Source organism: Ammospiza caudacuta, chromosome 5 (genome assembly GCF_027887145.1).
Source record: "Ammospiza caudacuta isolate bAmmCau1 chromosome 5, bAmmCau1.pri, whole genome shotgun sequence".
Lineage (NCBI taxonomy): Eukaryota > Metazoa > Chordata > Aves > Passeriformes > Passerellidae > Ammospiza > Ammospiza caudacuta.
In genome coordinates, this window is record NC_080597.1 from 33,713,549 (window position 1) to 33,734,364 (window position 20,816).

Sequence of the window (20,816 nt, forward strand, 5' to 3'; positions counted from 1 at the left end):
TCAGCTTTGCTTTGTGACCAGTGATAGAAGCAATCATTATTAGAAATGCAATAGCTATCCACATCAACTATCTCATTCAAATTGGTTACTGCATTTCTACTTCCCAGAAATCCTCTTTCTTAATATGTTGTGTCACAGACAAAGCTATACTTAGCAACTGAATGCCTGGGAAGTGCTGGAAACTATAAATATTCTGTTCTAGAAAATTACAGGTTCTATTCCCAGAACATCATGCTAAGCTAACATAATAAAGATCCACTACATAAGATAATTTTTAACACTCAAAAATTATTTATCAAAGCTTCTTGCTTCCCTAGCTTATGTGAGTGCAAAGAAACACTCCAAACTATACTGATTAACCACAACTTCCAGATATGATAAAGGGCTGAGGTTCATTGTCTGGGGGTTTTTGCCTTTGTATTTTTAAATAGAGGAAGTGATTTCTCTCTGTTCTGATTTCTCCTATTTGTGAAGCAATGCAGTTCTCTTGTGAGAAGATAAATACTCAGCAACAGGAAACTGCTCACCTTCTGGGCAGCACGCACAGTCTGCTCCCTTTGGCTTTCTGCTGCTGCACATTGCTCTGCCTTCTGTGACACTGAGGAACATACTTCAAAATCTGTGTGTCCCAAATCCTGCAGATATTGGTACAGTGGGGAATTCTGAAAAGGCAGTTATAAAAAGAAAAAGGAGAAATAAAAACAGCGTTAAAAATCATTCTGTGTTTCCCACAAAACACCACTGTGAATTCAGCAACCACACAGTGAGCAATGAATGGATTGAGAAATGGAAAAAAAAATTAGAAAAAGGCTTCTGCTTTCTCCAAAGATGGTACTGGTATTCTGGCTTAAAACAAAAATCCCACAGCATACAAACAAAAAGCAACTCAACTTTTTAAAACTGCAGCAAAATGAATGATTTACAGTCCTTAATAAAACGGAAAAAGTACAAAATTCTGATCACCAGAGAACAGTGATATTTAGAATGATCAGATATTTATCTATATAGATCTGTGAAATATCTTCCTGGTATCTGCAGCAGGTATCTAGATTTAATTAACTCTTATTTTTCAGTTTACAACTACATATATGGCAGTATGTAGGGCACATTTGATGAAAACAATACCTAGGATAACTTCAGTTCTACTCAGGACACGTAAAGTGACTTCATTTTTAAGATAAACTCTCAGCAATTTGTCTGATACAGCCCAGTTAGACAGAGATTAGTTCTGAGCTCTGGAAATCTTTATTAACGAGAGTATGCAAACACTAGCCAACTGCATAGAAAGAACACCAACATCCTAATTTAACATACTATCAACCAAAATATTGTATACAGAAAGTAAAAACCTTACAGTAAATGATGCACAGTTGTGGAGGCCTGCAGAAATAACCACCTACAGAACACCTACCACTAATTGTTACGCTGACTATTATTAACTTGCTGGTGCAAGTTGTGAAGGGGCCCACCTAACTCTGACTATGTACCAACACAGCCAAATCTCAAATGACTGCTTGCCATGAAATAAAACTTGGAAGCCATCATGCATACCAGCTGAATAAATTTTTACCTTCAGGAATTTTCTTAACCCTATCACCAGAGTGCTATTTTAATCCCTCTTATCTATTTAAGGCATGCAAAATCACACTTGTGTTTACTCTGTTTCAGTTACTCACAACAGATTCAGCATCCAGTCATTACATGAAACTTAAATATTCATACTAACTCACAGGTACAGACAATCACACTCACTCACAATAATAACCATGATTGTGCAAAACACTAGGATAGGTTAATGACTCATTTCCTTCTGAGAAATTCCCAGTGTGATGGATGACACAATCCTATGTTTTCTCCAAGTAGCCCTCTTCCATGGTTGAGTACTTTTTCAAAATGCATCCAACTCTAATTAAACTGTGCTGTTCTGGACCAGCTGTTTCTCTCTAAGTAGAACATGCTATTTTACCAGAATTCCCTAATTAAAATGGAGGAGAAAATTTAATAGGCTAGAATACTTGTCCTACTTAAGACCCAGTGAAATTCACTTAATAACTTCAGGACAAAACTGAGAATATGCACAAATATGCAAAACATTGTCTTAAAATGGCTTTCATACAGAGCCAGACTGTGCACTGCCAACACACTTGGAACAACCTGAACAGCTCCACACAAGAATTTTAGGGTAGCATGGAATTTTCCCCATTTAGGTGAAGACACAGACAAAGTAGTGGGTAAACAGAGAAATTTTTCTTCAAAAATCATAGTTGTAAGGCTTGCTCCAGGAACTTCAAGGAAATCATATCTAGGCTCCTGCCATTATATGACACATGACTGCTCTTTATTGGCACTCACCAGCATACAGACAGCTGGCAAAACAACCCAAAAATAACAAGGAGTTTTTCTATTATCTCAGGGTGCACCTTTCTTTGGGGTCCATGATGAGATAATTTTTAAAAGTTGATCAAGAAAACTGAGCTATTGCTGTTTAGATGAGTTGCATTTCCTAACAAAAACGGATGAAGGAAGGCAGAATGAGAGGTAGAGACAGACAGAGATTATCCACTGAAAATGAATTATCTAAAATTTGGAAAGCTATCACTAGTAAGTGCAATATGGCATAGATGTAAGAATGCCCGATTCTTCTGGTTGCCTAGCTACATCACAACCTTCCATCTAACTGTAATTAGTAGATTTTCTACTCTACAGAAACAGTAAAAAATACACCATCTCTCCAAACATTAATGAAATTTCAGATTTCAGCCCCTAGCTAGGAAGAATAATTTTATTTGTTCTTGTAATTAAGGTAGAATATGGGCACCTTACTAGTTTTACATAAATCCCCTCTGACTAACTCTTAGAAGGCTTTTACATGGTCTTGTAATGGGTAAATTTACACATTTTTAACCCTGTTCAGATCTGGAAATTAGTTTTCTGACTATTAGCTTAGGAAATAAAAATTAATTAAAATTTAATGTAAATGCTATTCCTTTAATTAGATAATGGGTTTTATCTTTCAGTTGGGTCTTCTCTTTCAGTTTCTCAGAAAGTATTCAGGCTACAAAATCTTCCTCTAACAGATTTCTTTGGCTCTGAAATATTATTAGCAGAACTTACTTGCCTATTGGAAGAATCCTGTATTTTTATAAACTTCAATGACCAAGAGCTATGCTGTGACTAAAATTCCTTATGTAAGTAAAACCACCATCGTTCCTTGTTTCTGAATCCATTAGAAACATGCAAGATGTGGACAAAGAAAGCAATTAATAAGAACTGGGCTGGGGCCCTTCTGAAATTAGATTATTAGGAATCTTAACAACTAATCACAAAAATCATCCATTAAGAATGAGGTCTCTTGTGTAGCACAGGCAGCCTCACATTTTATTTAGAAAAATCTGAAGATTACACTCCTATTACAAATACTACAGATGGCATACATACATTAGTCTATGCTAACACAAACCCACACTATTTATTTATTTATTGTATTTCATTTCCTACTGGCCTGTCACTTGCAAAGCTGTGTGGTCTGTATAACTCATGGTTGCCTATAATCAAAGAGGAAAAAACGGAGGATGTCTCCACCAATCTAGAGATAATATCTCCCATGACATGTAAGTAATGGCTAGAAAATCCATTAAAGCAATTTTTAAAAGTCAAAGGGTAGATTTTATGTGTGGACAATCATACAAAATTTCCAATATTATCAAGGAATCAGAAAATTATTAATTATGCTACTACACAATTGCAATGTGATACCATTAAAACTTACTATTTTGTATACTGTGTTTCAGCATAAAAGACAGAAGTACTACACTTAATGCTTACAAAGCATGTTTTGTCCTCACAAAGCTCTAAAAGCAATAATTAAATCTCATAATGTGTCTAATGTATCACAAATTATAGCTCTAAGCTTTTAGCTTAGATCCTTACCCAAACCTCTCACTCCTAAAAGCCTTCTTTCCCATAAAAAAGATTGCAGACCTGCACATATTCTTGAACATGCACTTCTAAATGTGAGAGAAGTTCCTTGGTTTCAACTCATGCTGTTGTTCATCAGCACTGTCAGCTCAGCTGCTTTCACCTGCAAATATCATGACAGTATGCAAAAAAATACACTTCTTGGTTGGGGAAAATAGGAGGCCTCTGCCTTGTTTCCTCCCAACTTTTTTTGCCCAGAATTCATACATTTGTTTTTACAACAGTCCAACATTAAAAAGGAAAAAAAAACCCAAAAACCCACAACACCTTCTACATTTCTGCATGTGATATAAATGCTACACTTTTATTTCAAGAAATTCAGGATATACCAGAAAGTTTATCCTTGCAAGCAGTAATAGGTGGTAATAATAAAAAAAATTAGATCTGTGAAAAAGCTTTTACATTAGAATGTAAGGTAAAGGGACAGCAAGTTTGTTTTAGTGGATGGCACAAAGAGGGAATTTTAAATACAAAATCCCATCTTCCTATTAATACAGCATATTATTCTAGAGGAATCGATTCCATGTACTTTTGAATTTTTACTTTTACCCACTCTCAACTTAGATAATAAGTAGAATCATTAGTATTACTCCTGTTTGACAGTCAGGTTTGTTTGTTTATTTCTAGTTGTCTCTGGCAGAATGACATGGTAATTAATAATGTAAAAAGTAAAGAGGAAATTTAAAAAAATAATTAGCTTATTATTATGTTACCATCATACTATCAGTTACTGATAGGAAATATTATCTAAATATTTCCTATCAATTGGTATCAATTTGGTACCTTATCTAAAGTAATTGATACCAAAACAAGGTTTTTCAGCAATATGCTGTATTTATTCCTAAAGTTTCCTCCAAGTTGCTGCTGCTTCTTATAAGTCACTTTCTGAGACACAGGAGACAGGGATTACATTTGGGGCCGGTGCATTTTTTAAAATTATGTTAATTGTCCAAAATGAGTGCTGGAAATGAAACAGTTCCAGAACAGACAGAAGACTAAAACCCATTCTTCTTTGATGTACTTTATACAGATTATATATGAAAAAACTTGTTAACAAGTGAAGCAAGATAGTCAGAAACAGCTGATGTACTGAGTAGGAACATAGTTTCTGAAAGTTTGAAGAATCAGAGTTTTCTATGGACTCAGCAGACACCAACAAAAAAAACACTTATCTTTTTATGACTTTTCTAACTCAGTATACAGTAATACTTCAAAGTCATTCAATTGTAACCATTTACAGTACAGTATAGGTTTATCTAAGCTTCCATTAACAAAATCAAGAAAGAAAATCCTTTCCTCTTCATTCACAACTCCATGAGCATATTTATTTTACATCCATAGTGCTAAACGTTATTTCACTCACAAACATATGTTTAATTACAATTCTCCTTTTTTCATTGCTGAAAGTGGTTGAGACTCATTTCTAAACCCAGGATATATTTTGCAGGATTAAAGAACAGTCCACTAAATTACTGTGGGTCTTTAACACTTCCCCAATGCTTATTTTAAGAGCACTGACCTCGGTTAGGAAAAAACATCATCTAAACTGAAGACTGCAATTGTGTCTGCAATTATAAGACAGTAAAAATTTTAAAAAATTCAAAATCAAGGCAAACACTAAAATATAATCAGACGTAACATTGCCTATTACTATGTGATGGAAACACTGTATTAATAGAAAATTCCCTAGCCTCAGAAAACAGTTGCTTTTGATAGATAAATACTGAAATACTTACATCTATTACAGCCTTGCAAGCACAGATACCACACTTTAATATTTGAGGCATTTTGAGAAAAACTTTGCCTGCACATATCAGAGACTAAGACACTGTTAGCTTTTATAGCCTTGTTACAATAGCAGCTGAAAATCAAAGCCACACCCAATTATTTTTGCTGATGCATCATGAAGTAAATGACTCAGGATTTCTCCAATAAAGACAGGGGCTTCCCTCACCCCTGTTCTTTACTATAACACAATTTGCCACTTAGTAGCTAATTAAACAGATTAACCTTATAAGTAGCATTTAATGACATTGGACAAAGGCTTAAAGCTCCTCTTAAAATACAGATGTTGTTCAAAGCTGAGGTTTCCAGTATGTCAAAAACACTGTGGGAGCTTAAGCCTCCTCCAAAACAACTACAATTAGGAATTATCAGTTTAAAACCCCAAAAGATTAAACATTTCTACCAGAATGACAGCAAAGGCTAAGGTATGCTGAACAGGTGGCTAAACTCAGAACAAATTACCAGTATTGAAATCTTCCCCTCTCTCCAAAGAGATGTGAAAAAGTTGAGCTAACACTCACAGACAGCGCGATCTTCGTCTCCTGGAAGAGCGTGTTCCATTTTTCTCTTTGGTACTGCTCCCAGGCACCTGACAGAATGTCGCCCACCTCCCCGTTTCTTTCTGCTTGTCCCTCCAGGATGATCCAAGATGAGGATGTGAAGAAGCTGTCACTGTAACTGCACCTGTGGCCCTGCACAGAGGCATTTTCCTCCCAGCATCAGTGGATGCAGTTTGAAACTTCCCAGGATCATGCGATTTCTCCTGACTAATGTGGCTTTCTAATTGGGAGGAGGGAGACGAAGATGACAGATTGCTAAAGGCTTTTAAAAAGATGCTGCTTGAAAGAATTACTGCACATTGATCTCATATTCAGCCATTAATAAGACTTTCCAAGCAATGGTGTTTAAAAGCCTTGGTCATATTCTCCTGGCTGGTAACCACCTCCTCCTGTTCTCCTGAGTGCCGGCTGACAAAGAGCCAGGCGCTGCTGACACGGCTGCTATTAGACAATGACTTCAAGGCAGCCAGTGAGTCATTTAGATTTCTTATTCTGCTTTCACTGCCACAGCAGCACAGACCTTGGCTTCTCCAGCCCTACTATATCATCTGCTTTACAAGTAGGCTCTGAGAACTACTTTAAAGCCATTAATCTGTTACTGTTCCCAGATATTTTTTGATGCACAATATTTTGGCCAGTGGCAGGACTCGGCATGGGGGGGTGGCATGGGGCTGGGTCAGGGGAAGTTTGGGTTGGGTATCAGGAGAGAAGTTTTCACCTTAGGGGTGGCTGAGTACTGGAGCAGGCTCCTCAGGAAGGGGGCCATGGCATTAGACCTGTCTGAGTTCAGGAAGCAGTTGGAAAATACTCTCAGGACTGTGATGTGGTTATTGGGGTGTCCCGCATGGGGCCTGGAGTTGGGCTCGATGACTCAGTTGGGTCCCTTCCAACTCAGCATATTCTGGGATTCCATTGTATGTACCTATTTTGCATGAACTCATGTCCTCAAGAGTTTGGGAAGTTTTACAGCCTGTGTATATTTCTGTATCACTGTATCTCTGACATGGTAATTCTCTTTCCTTTGCATTGTACAGCAGGTGGCTGCACATTACTGCCATCGTGGAAAAGCATTAGAAAAAAACATTACATACTAGACAAAGCACTGAAATTCACTGCGAGCTCTGCACTGTTTACCCATCAAAAGTGGACCTGCAAATGCAGGTGAAAAGCTGAGCAGGTCCTTTCTAACAGAGATGAAAAATACTGGAAAAACTGCAAGTAAAAGTGGTAAACATTACTTTCCCTGAAGGACAAGATAAGAAGCCAGCCGGCTCTGCACCTGGAGTTTTGGGTGAGAAGTCACTCATCAGACTAGGCTGATGATACAGCAAGGCTGCTTTGCTTTATACCAGTCACTAACTCACAGATTTACTCCTTCATTTATATTCAAAACTCACTGAAACTAATGCATCCAACTGATAAACTAGTGAAATATTTCTGATACATTTTTGAAATCTCTTTAAAACATTAGCTTCAAATAATCAACTTATCTACCACAGATCATGTTAATTCTTACTCCTAACGCCACACAGTAAAACATCTTTACTGAAGAGAAAGGCAATCAAGAAAAAAAAGGCAGTCACATTATGAAGATTAAAAGAAAACTATACTGAGCAATTCTTTCTATTCCAGTGTCTCAAGAAAGCTGATTCATGACTTGAAGTTGTAAGAGGAGTACTGCAGCATTAACCCTCTGTACATGACTCCAGAGCAACAAATACTGAGGAGGACTAAAAAACAGACCTCAAAATTTACTCTGAATCATTGTGTACATTCATCTTAAAATTTTCTGTTAAAAATAGTAATGGCAATATAGATTTACACACTCTATGGTCCATATAATACTTTAATCTATTTCTTCTGATATCCAGAAATGCTTGATGAGTTGACTTGGCCTCTGCAACAACCAGACTGTTCTTCACATAGTTTTAAGCTTGCACTTTATTTTCTCTGTGGTATAACCTGCCCCCAGTCATGTGATGAAAAGGAGCACAGACTGTCCTCCCCTTCAACTGAGCAAACCGCTGAGAAGCAAAATATGTGAAACAGTCCATCCATCACCAGCCCCAGTGCCTGTACAGCACACTGCAATCCTCAGCAGAGCCATCTCCCCAGGCTGCATTCACATGGTCAATTGAACCTACCATTACCCGTGGGTGCAGCTGAAAGCTGCAGTACCACTTTAGAACACTGATGTTCTAATTTATGCAGCTGAGTAGTGAGATGGAGCAAGGAAACAATCTGATAGGAAAAAAAACTAGGATGCTTTTTTTCCTTAGCCTGATTAGTTTGTCTCATCAGTCTCCTGAGCCAATGTGCAGCATCACCCACAAATCCAGGTGCCTGCATAAAGAAGAGGATATGAATAAATTGCAAAAGAGGAGTGAAGCCCAAACACTTCTTCTGCCAACAGCCCACACTTCCAAGCAGACAAAGGAGAGTCCCAGAACCAGCTCATTAGAATGACAAGTGAACTGTGACTTTGACAGAGCCGGGGATTTAGAACTGGCTTTATTGTATGCATACGTAAAAAACAAGAGTACTACATCTTTAGTTCACCCAATATTCAGTGAGAAAAATCCTACTAACAGAGCATTACTATCAGTACTGTTGAAGGTATGCGAATGCTGGTTTTCAGATGCATTTCTGATACATTTCCGACAGTTACGTACCGGAGCCTCAGGCAGAGGCCTGTTGGTTAGGGCATACAGCTGTTAACTATAGTATCATGGGATCAAAGCCCATCTGCCTAGTGAATTGGAAGGTCCTAGCTTAATTGAAGCACCTGAGTTGCATTTAGGGGATGCAGGGTAATGGCCTGTGGACCTTAGCAGGAACTAAGAGGGTTTAACTCTTGTTTGAAGCTTTGAAGGCCTTGGGTTTAGGTAATCCTAAATTTCTTAGATGATGGTGAGGATTATGGGGGAGATAGGAAGGAGGCTTCTTTTTCCTAATGTGTGCTTGAGATGTTATTTTTTTAGAATACAGCATTATAAGTCTGATGCTTGACAAAAAAACCCATTATTTTGCAAGTCCTAAAGTTTTCAGCTTTTTGAATGAAAATGACTTAAAAGTCTCATCACAGCAAGAAGTTTCTTGTAGGGGGATAGAATATAAGAAAATAAAGATAGTGTAGAAAGTAATCTTACCCCTAAGGAGTTGCAGCTGGGCCAATTATCAAAGATTAGGAACAGGCCTGACTTTAACAGGCCACAGCTGTAACCAATGAGAAGAAGAGTGCTATAAAAGAGTGGGTTGGTTGGTTGAGAATGGAATTGAGTCAGTTTGTTACTTTGTGGGGAAGAGTTAGTGCTTGGAGGAGCTCCCCGTGAGAAAACACCAAGAAGGTATGAAGTTTTTGCAATAAGGAGAGAACAGTATGGAACTCCTGCAATAAGATGACAACAGTTTATGAGGTTAGATTCTTTGTTTTTTAAACAAAATTACTTTAGAACAGTTTATTTAAGTGAAAAAAAAAATTGTGAAAACACGTGACTGAGTGTTTTGATAAAAGCTCAACCTTTTAAACATATGGTTTACAAGGGTTCAGATAAGGACTTGAACGTTTAGTGATGTACCAATACTCTAAGAAACACCATATTTTAGACATGTTTTACTATTGTAGGCATGTAGGCAATGTATTAGCTAAAGGCTGTTCTGTATGCAGTATATCATGCTGGGAAATGGTGGTGCTTCTCCCTAGCATCTCTTTCCAATCTTACAGAAATCTGTGGATCAGAACGTTACATGCAGGAAGCACCTTGGGTTGATGCCTAAATAAGTAGTGATGTATAAGGTATTGTTCAGTCTGGGACTTCTATTGGGCCAAACAACCCCAAATTTAAAAGTCTGGAGTTATAGTAATGATAAGATCCTCTGGATCTAGAATAAAACATTAGATTCCACAGTGATACAACCATCATGACACACAGCCTGCTATTCTTTAACATGCAATTTCTACTAGTACTGAAATAGCTAATGAATAGCAATATTAAGTAAATAATATGGGCAGAATTGGTTGTAGGAATGGCACAAGATGCACGAATGAATTAAAACAATGTCTCAAGTGAGAATATTTCTTTCCTAATTAAAAATTTTAAAAATGGAGATTTTATGCTAATGAAATTCAGTATTGCACAATTGTACATGTACATAATTCTGACATAAAGGCTTGTATTTTAAACACTACATATGCAAAAGCCCTTAAAAATCCAAGGTGGTGTCAGTTTGTTATTGTGCGTGCCAAAATCATATATTTGTGCAGCCTGAGTAACTTTCTTCTAAATACACAGAATTAAATCAGAAAATAAAGTCACCTACAACCCCTCTACCAGAACTGCTATGACACAGCAAGGATCCCTTTCTGGGAATTCAGGAGTAGTCTGGGTGAAACTGAGGAAGGAGCTGGGACTGGTGAGCCTGGAGAAACCTCAGGGTGGGTCTCACATCCGAAGACAGAGTGCAAAGAGGAGAGAAATGGGCACTGTTCAGTGGTGCCTAGTACCAGGACTACAGGCAATGGGCACAAACTGAAACACGTGGGGTTCCCTTTGAACATCAAGACTTTTTTTGGTGTGAGAGTGACTGAGTGTTGGCACTGGTTGCCCAGAGAGATTGTGAGATCTTTCTCTATCCATGAAGATGCCCATCTGACCATGGTCCTGGGCTACTGATTCTACATGACCCTACTTGAGCAAGGTAGACCAGATGCTCTCCAGAGGTCCCTTTCAATCTCAAGCATTCTGTGCTTCTGTGAGCACAGCTTGAATCTGTCCAAAGGTCAAAAAAAAAAAAAACCTAACAAGCTTGCACTCATTAAAATATAGGACAAATTGCACAGCTGAAAACAGGAATTGGAAGCTGAAAATGCAATATTTGGATCACCTTCATCCCAGTGTTCTGAAAGAATGGGCACAGGAGATAAAAGATGCAGCAGAAAGTAGTTTTAATAATCTATAAACTCAAAAGCAGAAAAAATTCCAAGCATAGTGCCTATATTTAAAAGGAGAAAAGCAATCAAGAATATGTCAGGTCTATGAATTTGATCAAAAGCCAGCATGCTACTGAGAATAATTATTCTTTCTTGCAAAAGAAGTAAACAAATGATCATCAAAGAAGATACCACACTGGTTCACCAGAGGTAGATTGTACCCAACTCACTTGACATCTTTCTTCGATAAGACAGCTAATTTTTAGATAAAGGAAATGCAGGAAGTTTATGTCAACTTTTTATGCTATTCTGTATGGTTATGGACTTTTGATACTGTGCCATATCAGTTAGATAAAAAAGATGGGAAAGGAACCAAGTATGTTGATGGCAGAGATAACAGTGGTCTACACTGAATGGAAAGCCATTGGATCAGAAGGTTACTAATGGAGTTCATGAGGAATGAGTCTTTGGTCAAAGCTTTTGCATTTTTAAAAGCTTTGATATTTGCCATAATAAAACTTATATCAAAAACCTTGCTAATGACATTTTCTGATAAGACCAAGGAGCATCATATATGCAGAAAAGGATTGAAACATAATAGAAAAAGAACAGGAAGGCCTTAAGTGGGTATTGATAATGGCATGCAATTTAACAACAGACAACAGCAAGATCTCACACAGAGGTGTAAGGTCTCCAATTATGTGGAAGCTGTTGATAAAATCAAGGACACATATGAGCAGTTACCCTATCATATTATATGAATTAAACTCCACTCTCAGAAACCAGCACCAGGACAAGAGGGCACAGCCTCAGGCTGCACCAGGGGAGGTTCAGGTTGGACACCAGGAGAAATTCCTTAACAGAAAGAGGACTTAAGCACTACTGCCCAGGTAGGTGGTGGAGTCACTATCCATGGAGGTGTTCAAGAAACAAACTGGCCCATGGTCCTAGCTGGTAAGGTGGTGATCAGTCAAAGGTTGGACTGGATCTCAGAGGTCTTTTCCAACCTAAATGTTTCTGTGATTCTGTAAATCGAGAGACAGATAAGAACTATATAAGATAATGGAAAATATTAGCTGATGTGCAAGTAGGTATGAAGTGGCCATGGATAAATTTCCAGTCAGAAATTAGGTGGCAGTTATAAATCATCGAAGTCCTGACACAGTCCCTCCACTGGCATAATGATGAAGAAATTTAGCTAGTTTGAACGAGAAGCTTCTTTAATTTATACATTAAAAAAAATAAAACAAGAAGGAGATCACATTGTCTACACAACAATAAAAAACCTAACACAATTCCAGTCTCATACAAATACACAAAATGCTGAAAATTTGCAGAGGATTCTAAGATACACTGTAACTGCAGCATGGTGGTCTTCCAGGTTTTGTATAAAAACTCATCTTAAGCAACTTAACATCAATTTGTAATCTCATGATCTCCCTTAAAAAATTCAGGCAGATATTAATAAAGAACATAATTTATTGTTCCTCCATTGTTTAATACAATCTGCTCTACACTGCCACAATTTTTAATTTGTCGTGCTGCTGGGTAGACAAGCCCAGGCCCAACATATCAGGGGCACCTCTGTGTTTCTTGAGTTCTGCTCCTCCCCACTGTGTTTGCAGTGTTTTAATTAGAAGAGAAACTGCTTGTAACAAATGCAAGAACTGAAGTGCTGGGACTATTGAGTCAGTGAATAAAAATTGCTGGCTGCTGCAGGAATTAATTTATAAATTGGATAGAATATGGCAGCATTTAGTGGACAGAGTAACTGCCCATCATTCACTATTGTTCGATCATGATGATCTGCAGTGGCATTTGAACTTGATGGAAAACACTACTCTCCCAGAGCAGGATTGAGGTGTTTGTGCTTCTTTGCCTTCAAACATAAATTAATGTAAAAGATACTTGGATAGTGAGAAAAATTATTGGTCCTTGGAAGCTCAGAAATATTTATCAGCAGGCTATCATCTGTTTGATGCTGCAAAATTTTTAATGTGGCAACCTGTTACTGATGTCTTCAGGGCCAGCTGGACAGAGCTATGACCCAAAAAAACATGCAAAAATAACCTGGAACACATGAAGTATATCTCATTTGCTTCCATCCTTTTGGGTATGAGGCACACGAAAGACACTTCTTTCCTGATTACACATTTGTTAGCACACCACCACCCCTTATAACATTCATTGGTATCTTGCTGAAGGGAGCTCCAAATGCACAGAGAAAGCAGCTGTTCACAGCAACTGAGGGCTAAAAGCTTCTTGCAACAGTGATTGCTGAAGAACATGGGAAGTGACCTACTGAGGTGCAGAAAAAAAATGCAGTTGCTTACCAAAAATGGCAAATAATTAAGGGGGAGAGTTTGAGACTCAAGAAAACAAAAATTAAAAATACAAGTATGTTGTAGCATTAACTACCCCAATACTTTTTGGCTCCTTGCCAATTCCTATCTCTGGCTCATGTGTGAAGTATGCTCATAATTCTCTGTGGAGGTTTCATTTTAGAATAGCATGAACCCTGCTGAGTACTCCTGAAAATAATTTTGGTGTGCATTTCACAGTACCCATTTTTATGAGTTGGCAGCCCACCCAGTTTTGTAGTCCAGCCAATCAGCCAACCCAAACAGCCTGTACTTGTCCTGCTGTTGCTTTTCTGATTTTATTATGATGTACCACGATATATGACAGATCTGTTACTGTGTCATTCAGTGTACCTCTAAGTGTGCATGGATACACACTCTTGGTACAGTAAATGTACCCCACAGCCTTTATTAGTGATGGAAGTCCTTTCCCAAAACACAAGGATAATAATGAAGAGTATATGCAAGGAGATCTTTTACTCTCTATGCAGCAGAAATTTTTCAATCAAAATGGTAGGTGCTGCCTGAACTGAAAAACTGTGAAACTGTAAAACAAGTACCACTTTTACTGAAGATAGAAATGCAGAGGGCAGGCATTATACTTGTGAAATAAATTCTCACCCCAGATTAATAGTATGAAAGGAAGCAAATTAATGTATCAGCAACATAAATAATAAATCTTATTGTTAGGATCCGAGGTTGGTTGTGGATGAACACAAAACTTTGTGGCATGGACCAAAGACTAAAGACATACTGCTTACACAGCTGAGAAAAAAATAATTGCTTATGTAAGGAGTGTTTTTCATCCTGGTTGAAGGAGAAGCCTTATTGCTATTATAGTAATTACTAATTTTATAACAGCTTTTCTTTATAACCACTTTGTACACCTGCAACACCAGGTGCGCCCTCCATTAAGATACAATTACACTCACCCGCTGCAAACAGACTGGATTTTGTTACCGAACCGCAACAGCTGATATATTTAGCCACTATTATTTCAATAAGGCCAAGATCATATTGTAGCTCTAACAAGACGTGCTATAGCTAGACACGGTTTATGCAAAGCCAGTAATAACAAACACCACACAGATAAAGCGGTTCCAGTGCTCGCTGCACAGTTGCGTGCAGAAACACCTTTTACGCGAGTGACCCCGACTGAGGCAGAAATTTTTAGCTGTTCGCTCGCTGTGCGCTGACCCCGCAGTTCAGTCCGGCGGTGCTCACGGGCGGCTCTCGGGGACCCGCCGCCGCCCCGGGCCCCGCGACACCTCCCACCGCGGCCGTCCGACAGCGGGGCCGGCCGGCGCGCCACCGCCGCACAAAGGATCGCCCGGCCCCGCCGAGCCGTCCCGCCCTCGGCCTGCGCGCAGGGCGCGGCGCTGGCCCCGGGCTGCTCCGGGCCGCGGGACACGCCGAGCACCGCCCCGACCCGCCGCTCTCGCCGGTCCCACCCGACGCTGCCCGCCCGCGGCGGGCGCTGCCCTGGGCCGGGCCCCGCGCCCGCCTGGCGCCCCGCGCCCCCCCGGCCCGCCTGGTGCACGCCGCCCCCGGGGGCCGCGGCGCAACGAGGGGCGAAGGCACCCGGGCCCAGCCCGCGCCGGGTCGCCCCGCGCCCACCTCAAACACCACTTCTTCGTCGAACTCCGGTGTCATCCTTGCCCGCCATGCCACCCCCTCCTTGCGGGCACGCTGGGAAACCGAGTCCGCCGTGCCGCCGGCCGCCTAGCCCCGCCCCGCCCGCCGGGCGCGGCCTGGAGCCGGGGAGAACTACAGCTCCCAGAAAGCATAGCGAGCGCCCGCTTTCGGGCGCCATGTGGGGGGGCGGACGGGGCAGGGGCGGGGCGGGGGAGGGGGCAACGGGGGCGGGGCGGGGCCAAGGCCCGGCAGGGGCGGCCAGTAGGGGGCGCCGGCGGGCGGCGTCTGAGGGTGCTCCGTGTGCCGCGGCCGCGGGGTGGGATGCGGCGGTGGCGGGCGGGGGGAGCTGCTCCTGCTCCGGCTGCTCCTCCGGCTGGGTGGCGGCGCGGGGGAACAATGGGCTCCTTCTCCTCGGCCCTCAGAGGGGCCGTGGCGTAAGGGACGAGGGGAAGCGCGGCTCCGCGCCTGGGGAGCACCATGAGCTCCGCCGGTGAGTGCCCGGGGAAACTTTGGGAAGCGGCGGTTTCCGCCCAGCCGGCGGCCGGCGGGGAGTCCGCGTGCCCCCGCGGCCGGACAGCGTCGCCTCGCTCGCCCCGCGGCGGCGGGGACGCGGGCATGAGGGGCTCTTGCTGCCAGACTGCAGCCGGAGCCGCCGGTGTGCTCCCTGTCCCGGCTGCGCCCTCGGCTCGCTCCGGGGGCAGCGCCGGGAGGCGGGCGGGGAGCGGTCGGAGCGGTGAGGGGCGCACCCGGCTCGGGGCACAGCCCTTCCCGGGGCACAGCCCTTCCCGGGGCACAGCCCTCCCCGGGGTCCGCTGCGGGCTCCCCGCACCCCTCGGCACGTTTGGCCGCGGGGCCGTGCGGGCGCGTCCTGCCCGGGGCTGGGGCTGCCCGGGCTGAGCCGGGCTCTCCGCTCGCCGCCCCCGTGTCCGAGCGGGTCCCTGCGCCCGGGCTGAGCTCACGGCCGGGGAAAGCTGCTGGGGGCCGGGCTGTGCCAGGAGAGCCAGCGGCGCGGGTGCGGCTGTCGCTCCGTGTGACTCCGCGGAGCTGCGAGAGTTTGTCAGCTGCGGCTTTGCTTGGGATGTACCTGCCTTGGCCGGGACCTTGCTCGCAGGAGCCCCGCGGGGGTGCTGGAAAGCGTTCGCTGCTGGCCTTTCCAGCTGCGGCTTGGAACTGACCTACTTCAGTGCTTTCCTTACCTTTCCTCCCCCGTTTCTTGACCGCTGCCAATTTACTGACTAAAAGAGCTCCGAGGCAAATTCTTGGTTCAGAACAAGAGCACCCCGTGTTTAAGGGAATTGCTCCTATTTATATTTGCTTGCACGGTGGTGTGCTAACTTAGCGCTTTTGTTCAGGCATCTGCTAGATTAGTAGATGCCTTTCTTATCTGCCTAACAGGAGTCCTTTCTGCATTGAAAACATGTCGTGTAAATTATGATGTATTGGATGGAAACATAGCTAATTGTAGGGTTAAACGGGAAGCAGCAAAGTGCTTCCTGTAAGGATTGGGGTGGTGGTGGGTGTTCTAAAGAAAAAGCAATACACAGTTATCAAGCAAAAATATCTACCTAATTCTCAGTGTTTGCCTCTCAAGTATGTCAACTTGTTACTGACTCCAGCGTTAATTAAGTTGTCTGAGCTCTCACAGCTAATCAGAACTGCAAAATGAAAAGCAATTTAATGCATCTTTCTGCTTCGTTTAAAGCATTTCCATTTTTAAAACGTTTGACAGAAGTGATTTTGTTTAGATTTTGAAAAGCATGTAATAAAGCAGGTTATCTCTGCTTAACCAGCTGCATTGTATGTTCCCGTTTTTAGTAGTGCTGCTGATTGTGCAGTTCATGCTGATCTTTTAAGAGTTAAACAGCTGTGCACATAAGTGTTAGGGGGTGCTCAAGAGCTGGGCTGTTAAAATTTGATACGTACTAAGTTTCAGAAAGTTGGGTAGTTTTCAGTACTTAACAGTGATTTCATGACTTTTAGATCTTAGATGGTGTGACTAAATCGGTTTTAAGTGTACATTGTGGTGGTATTTGTGGGGAAGGTGAGGACAAAGGGGTTCTGGTGAACAAAGTAAGCAAAAGATAAAAAGGGATACTGAGGAATATGAGAAAGTGGGACAGTTTCATGACAAATCTAAATTTTAGCAAGTTTTTCAAGACGAAGGCATAAAGAGTATTGGGGCATAAAGAGGGAAGATGAGGGGTATTTGAGAGGGGGTGAAGAGTATTTTGTGTGTGATGTATTATGTGAAGATAAAATACATGGGGAACAGGTGAAACAAGATTAGAGATTCATGATCCTGCTGACAGCATCATGACAGCCTTTGACATTTCAGTTAAGGAGTTCCTAGGCAGGGTGTGAAAAGGCTGGAGACTTCCAGAAGACAGTTCTGAAGGTTTAATATCCCTCTCAGAACTTAGTGCCTGTAATATACAGGCATTCTTTATAAAGCTACTGTTCATAAAAAACATAAAAACCTAACAACTCCTGTATTTGAATTTCAGTCTTGTGATCTATAGAATCTATTTCCTACATTGAAATTATTTAATTGTGAATTCAGTTCTTACTCAGCCAGTTTTCTGACAACTGGTTGGTAATACAGCATTTCTGTAAAAATGTTGTTGTCCGTGAAGGCTTCAGGTGGAACTTGAAATGCTAGAAATCTTTCCTTCAGTTTGACTTGAGGGACCTAAGTGCCTCTCTTGGGTCTTCTTTTAATGTATCTTTAGGACAAAGCAACATGGTACACCATCATCTGTATTGCTTTAATTTTTTTTTTAAGTATCATTTGCAGGTGTATGCTTGATATGCAGGGCTTTCTCTAAGGGAGATACTGTGCTATTTGAGGGACTATGGTATGGGGAGAAAACCCAAACACAGCTTCTCCCCAAAGACAGAAGTTCCAAAAGGTCTGAGATTGATAACCCAGCCTTAACCTTGCTGCAGCTTACCTTCTGCCTTTCTAAATGATGCAGTGCATATTCAGTGTCTTGCTGTGTATCTTTTCTATTTCCTCTACAGAATTGTTTCAGTTACATCTCAGTCCAGAACTAACATAACTCCATGATCGAGTTCTGCCACAGCTGTTGCTTACATGTTTTAAAATGTCTATGTAAGTCTGGAATTGTTGTAGCCAAGGAACTATAGCACATTAAAAAAATACTTCCATATAATGTGAAGATTATCTCATTGTAGTGATCAACCCATATGTTAGTTTCAATCTTCACTTACACCTATACTCCTGCCATTGCTTTCTCATGCACTGTACAAGATATATTTATATATATGCACACTACATCCATGATGCCAATGAATGTCCATTTACTCATTTCTGCCTGAAAGTATTGTGCTGGCTTCAAGTATGTGCTTTGCCTTTAAAAGGAAAAAACAAAAGCTCAGAGTTATGAGTTTGACATTTATTATTTCTTGCTGAAGAAACAGTCCTTATATGTGAATCTATAGAGCTTATTTAATGTGGGCAGAATGTATAACTTGGGCTTGAAATTGGATTTGACAACAACAATGAGAAAAATGTATTTTAATGTCAGAAATGTAGTTCAAATGGAAAAAACATAGCAGGAACAGAATAAACAAAATCAACATGACTTTTCCAATCAAACTTCATTGCTTTCAAGGATTGAAAAAAAATGAGGCCTGCAGCGTTTAATGTCCCTTTAACCCTCGAATGTGTCAAGTCTCATTAGAGTTACTCAGCTCTGTCTCTGCATGTGATCTTAAAAGGTTGTTTATTCATCTCTTGTCCTTGCTCTGAAGTTATCCTAACTTTCCTGTTTTATTTCAATAAGTCAGTGAACAACCTAAGATTTTGAAATGGATGTTTTCCTTCTGCAGTTTAATTAGGATGTTTTCTAAAACTAGTGGCTTGGAAACCTCAGTTTTCCCTTGTACTTTAAAAACTACATGTGTTATCTTCCGGGATGTTATGACTCATTCCTTTTTTTGTTTCTTTTGAGCATTGTGGCACCTGAGAAAATCAGAGCCTCTCCATAATGAGAAAATAAATAAACATTTGCAGGAAATAAATTAATGATCACACAATACTTTTTTGAGGTGTTTACCTAATGAAACTTTCTTTTTGTAACTGAAAACAGAGTAATTGACCTGAAAAGCCTTGCATTGAGTCTTTAAAATTTATGCTGCTGGAGAACAGGATTTTTAGAATATTTATGTATTTCTTTCTGCAGTGTATTGAGTGCCAGTGCAATAATCTCTCAGCATATCCCAAGCATAGCAGTAATTCTTTTTCTCCCTACATGTTCCTTAAAAGCAAGATTGGCTTTCTTGTTTCCAGACTGAGTTGTAGGGTTTTGTGCCCAAAATAGTCTCAGGAACAGTAAATTGGCTGCTGGAGCAGGCTCTTTCTTCATGTGAGAAAAAACAGCCCATTGAGCTCTTGGTAGATACCTTCTGGGCATTGCATCATTTTCATATGTAGCCTACAGATGTGATTTGCTGCATCTGAGAATTGAGTGTGCATATGCAAACAAGGTGCCACAAGAAAGCCAGTGCATATATTTGCTCTAGGCCAGCTGCTGCATGGTAGCTCTTTGAAGCCCTTTTCTTTTCCTAGTGTGTGTGAAATAGATTTGTCAAGTAGTGTGTGAAATATATGTAACCTTATAGGTTGCAGATAAGGAATAAACCTTCTAGGTTACAGCAAAGAAATAAACTGCCATATATATTGTGTGGTAAGATAAGAGTATTCATATCACCAGCTTCTATAAAGTAGCTGATTTGTTAAATTCACACCTTTGCTTACCCCATAGTAATTTGATTGTGTGCCCTTTTCTTAAGCTTAGGCTGAGCTGCTGTCAAAATCTGATGCCGCAGTGATATATTTGTTTTACTTTCTTCTTTACTTTCTTGTTTTGTGGTTCAGAAGGGGCATTGCTTTAGGGTAGGTTGCAGGATCCTGCCCAGGTGACTTGAGTTAGTCCATAGAGCATCCTGAATACCACAAGGAGAATCTCTGTTCATATGAAGCATTGTAAGGAAAGGAATATCAAGTTACGTCAGTTTGATAGTGCCTAGACCCATTTGTCCCCTTTTCATGGACAGATGCAAATCAACATGACTTGTTCCTGCTCTTTTGTTGTTCCAAAATATGGAAGCTGTTAACATGATCTCAAAGGTATTGGCATAAAGATTACCTGGGAAATACGCTCCTTTAGCAACAGCAGGGTTTATTGCAGATGGGGTAGTTCTGTCTGATTTTTTGCCTCAGTTCACCTTCACATATCATTGTTTCTCCTTGTTCCTATGTATTGCAGGGAAAAGAACAAGAGGTAAAAATTTGAGAAGGATTTAAAGCTGTGTATTAATAATGCTTAAGATTGCAATATCTTATTGGCTTTTCTGTTCATTCTCATGATAGTGCATAGGAGAAGACACACAAGTGTTTTTAAGTGAGGTCCTCAGTTGTCAAATTCTATCATCTGAAGAACAGAAATGGGCAGCACTTTAGGGTCAAAAGACTGAGAGTAGAAGTTGTGTCAGGATGTTCTCATCCTCCTCTGAAACAAATCAAAGGAAGACCAGGAGCAGTCA

At 41.0% G+C, this 20,816-nt stretch overlaps 2 protein-coding genes across 5 annotated transcripts in view; one reads left to right on the forward strand and one right to left on the reverse strand.

Moving 5' to 3' along the window:
- VEZT (vezatin, adherens junctions transmembrane protein) overlaps positions 1-15,298 on the reverse strand; it is a 49,698-nt gene extending 34,400 nt beyond the window's left edge. For 2 of the 3 annotated variants that reach the window (XM_058804837.1, XM_058804836.1), the window contains exons 1-2: positions 5,715-5,769; positions 528-662 (exon numbers count right to left, since the gene is read on the reverse strand). In XM_058804837.1, coding sequence (XP_058660820.1) covers positions 528-662; positions 5,715-5,765 — 186 coding nt within the window. In that variant the 5' untranslated portion in view covers positions 5,766-5,769. Of the gene's footprint in view, positions 1-527; positions 663-5,714; positions 5,770-15,230 lie in introns of those variants that run through there. The other variant, XM_058804838.1, reaches the window with a different exon arrangement.
- A 330-nt stretch (positions 15,299-15,628) lies between these two features.
- Positions 15,629-20,816, forward strand: part of FGD6 (FYVE, RhoGEF and PH domain containing 6) — a 72,922-nt gene continuing 67,734 nt past the window's right edge. For both annotated transcript variants that reach the window (XR_009274747.1, XM_058804868.1), the window contains exon 1: positions 15,629-15,738. Coding sequence is in view for 1 of the 2 variants with exons in the window: in XM_058804868.1 (XP_058660851.1) it covers positions 15,726-15,738 (13 nt within the window). In the remaining variant the exon portion in view is untranslated. The remainder of the gene's footprint in view (positions 15,739-20,816) is intronic.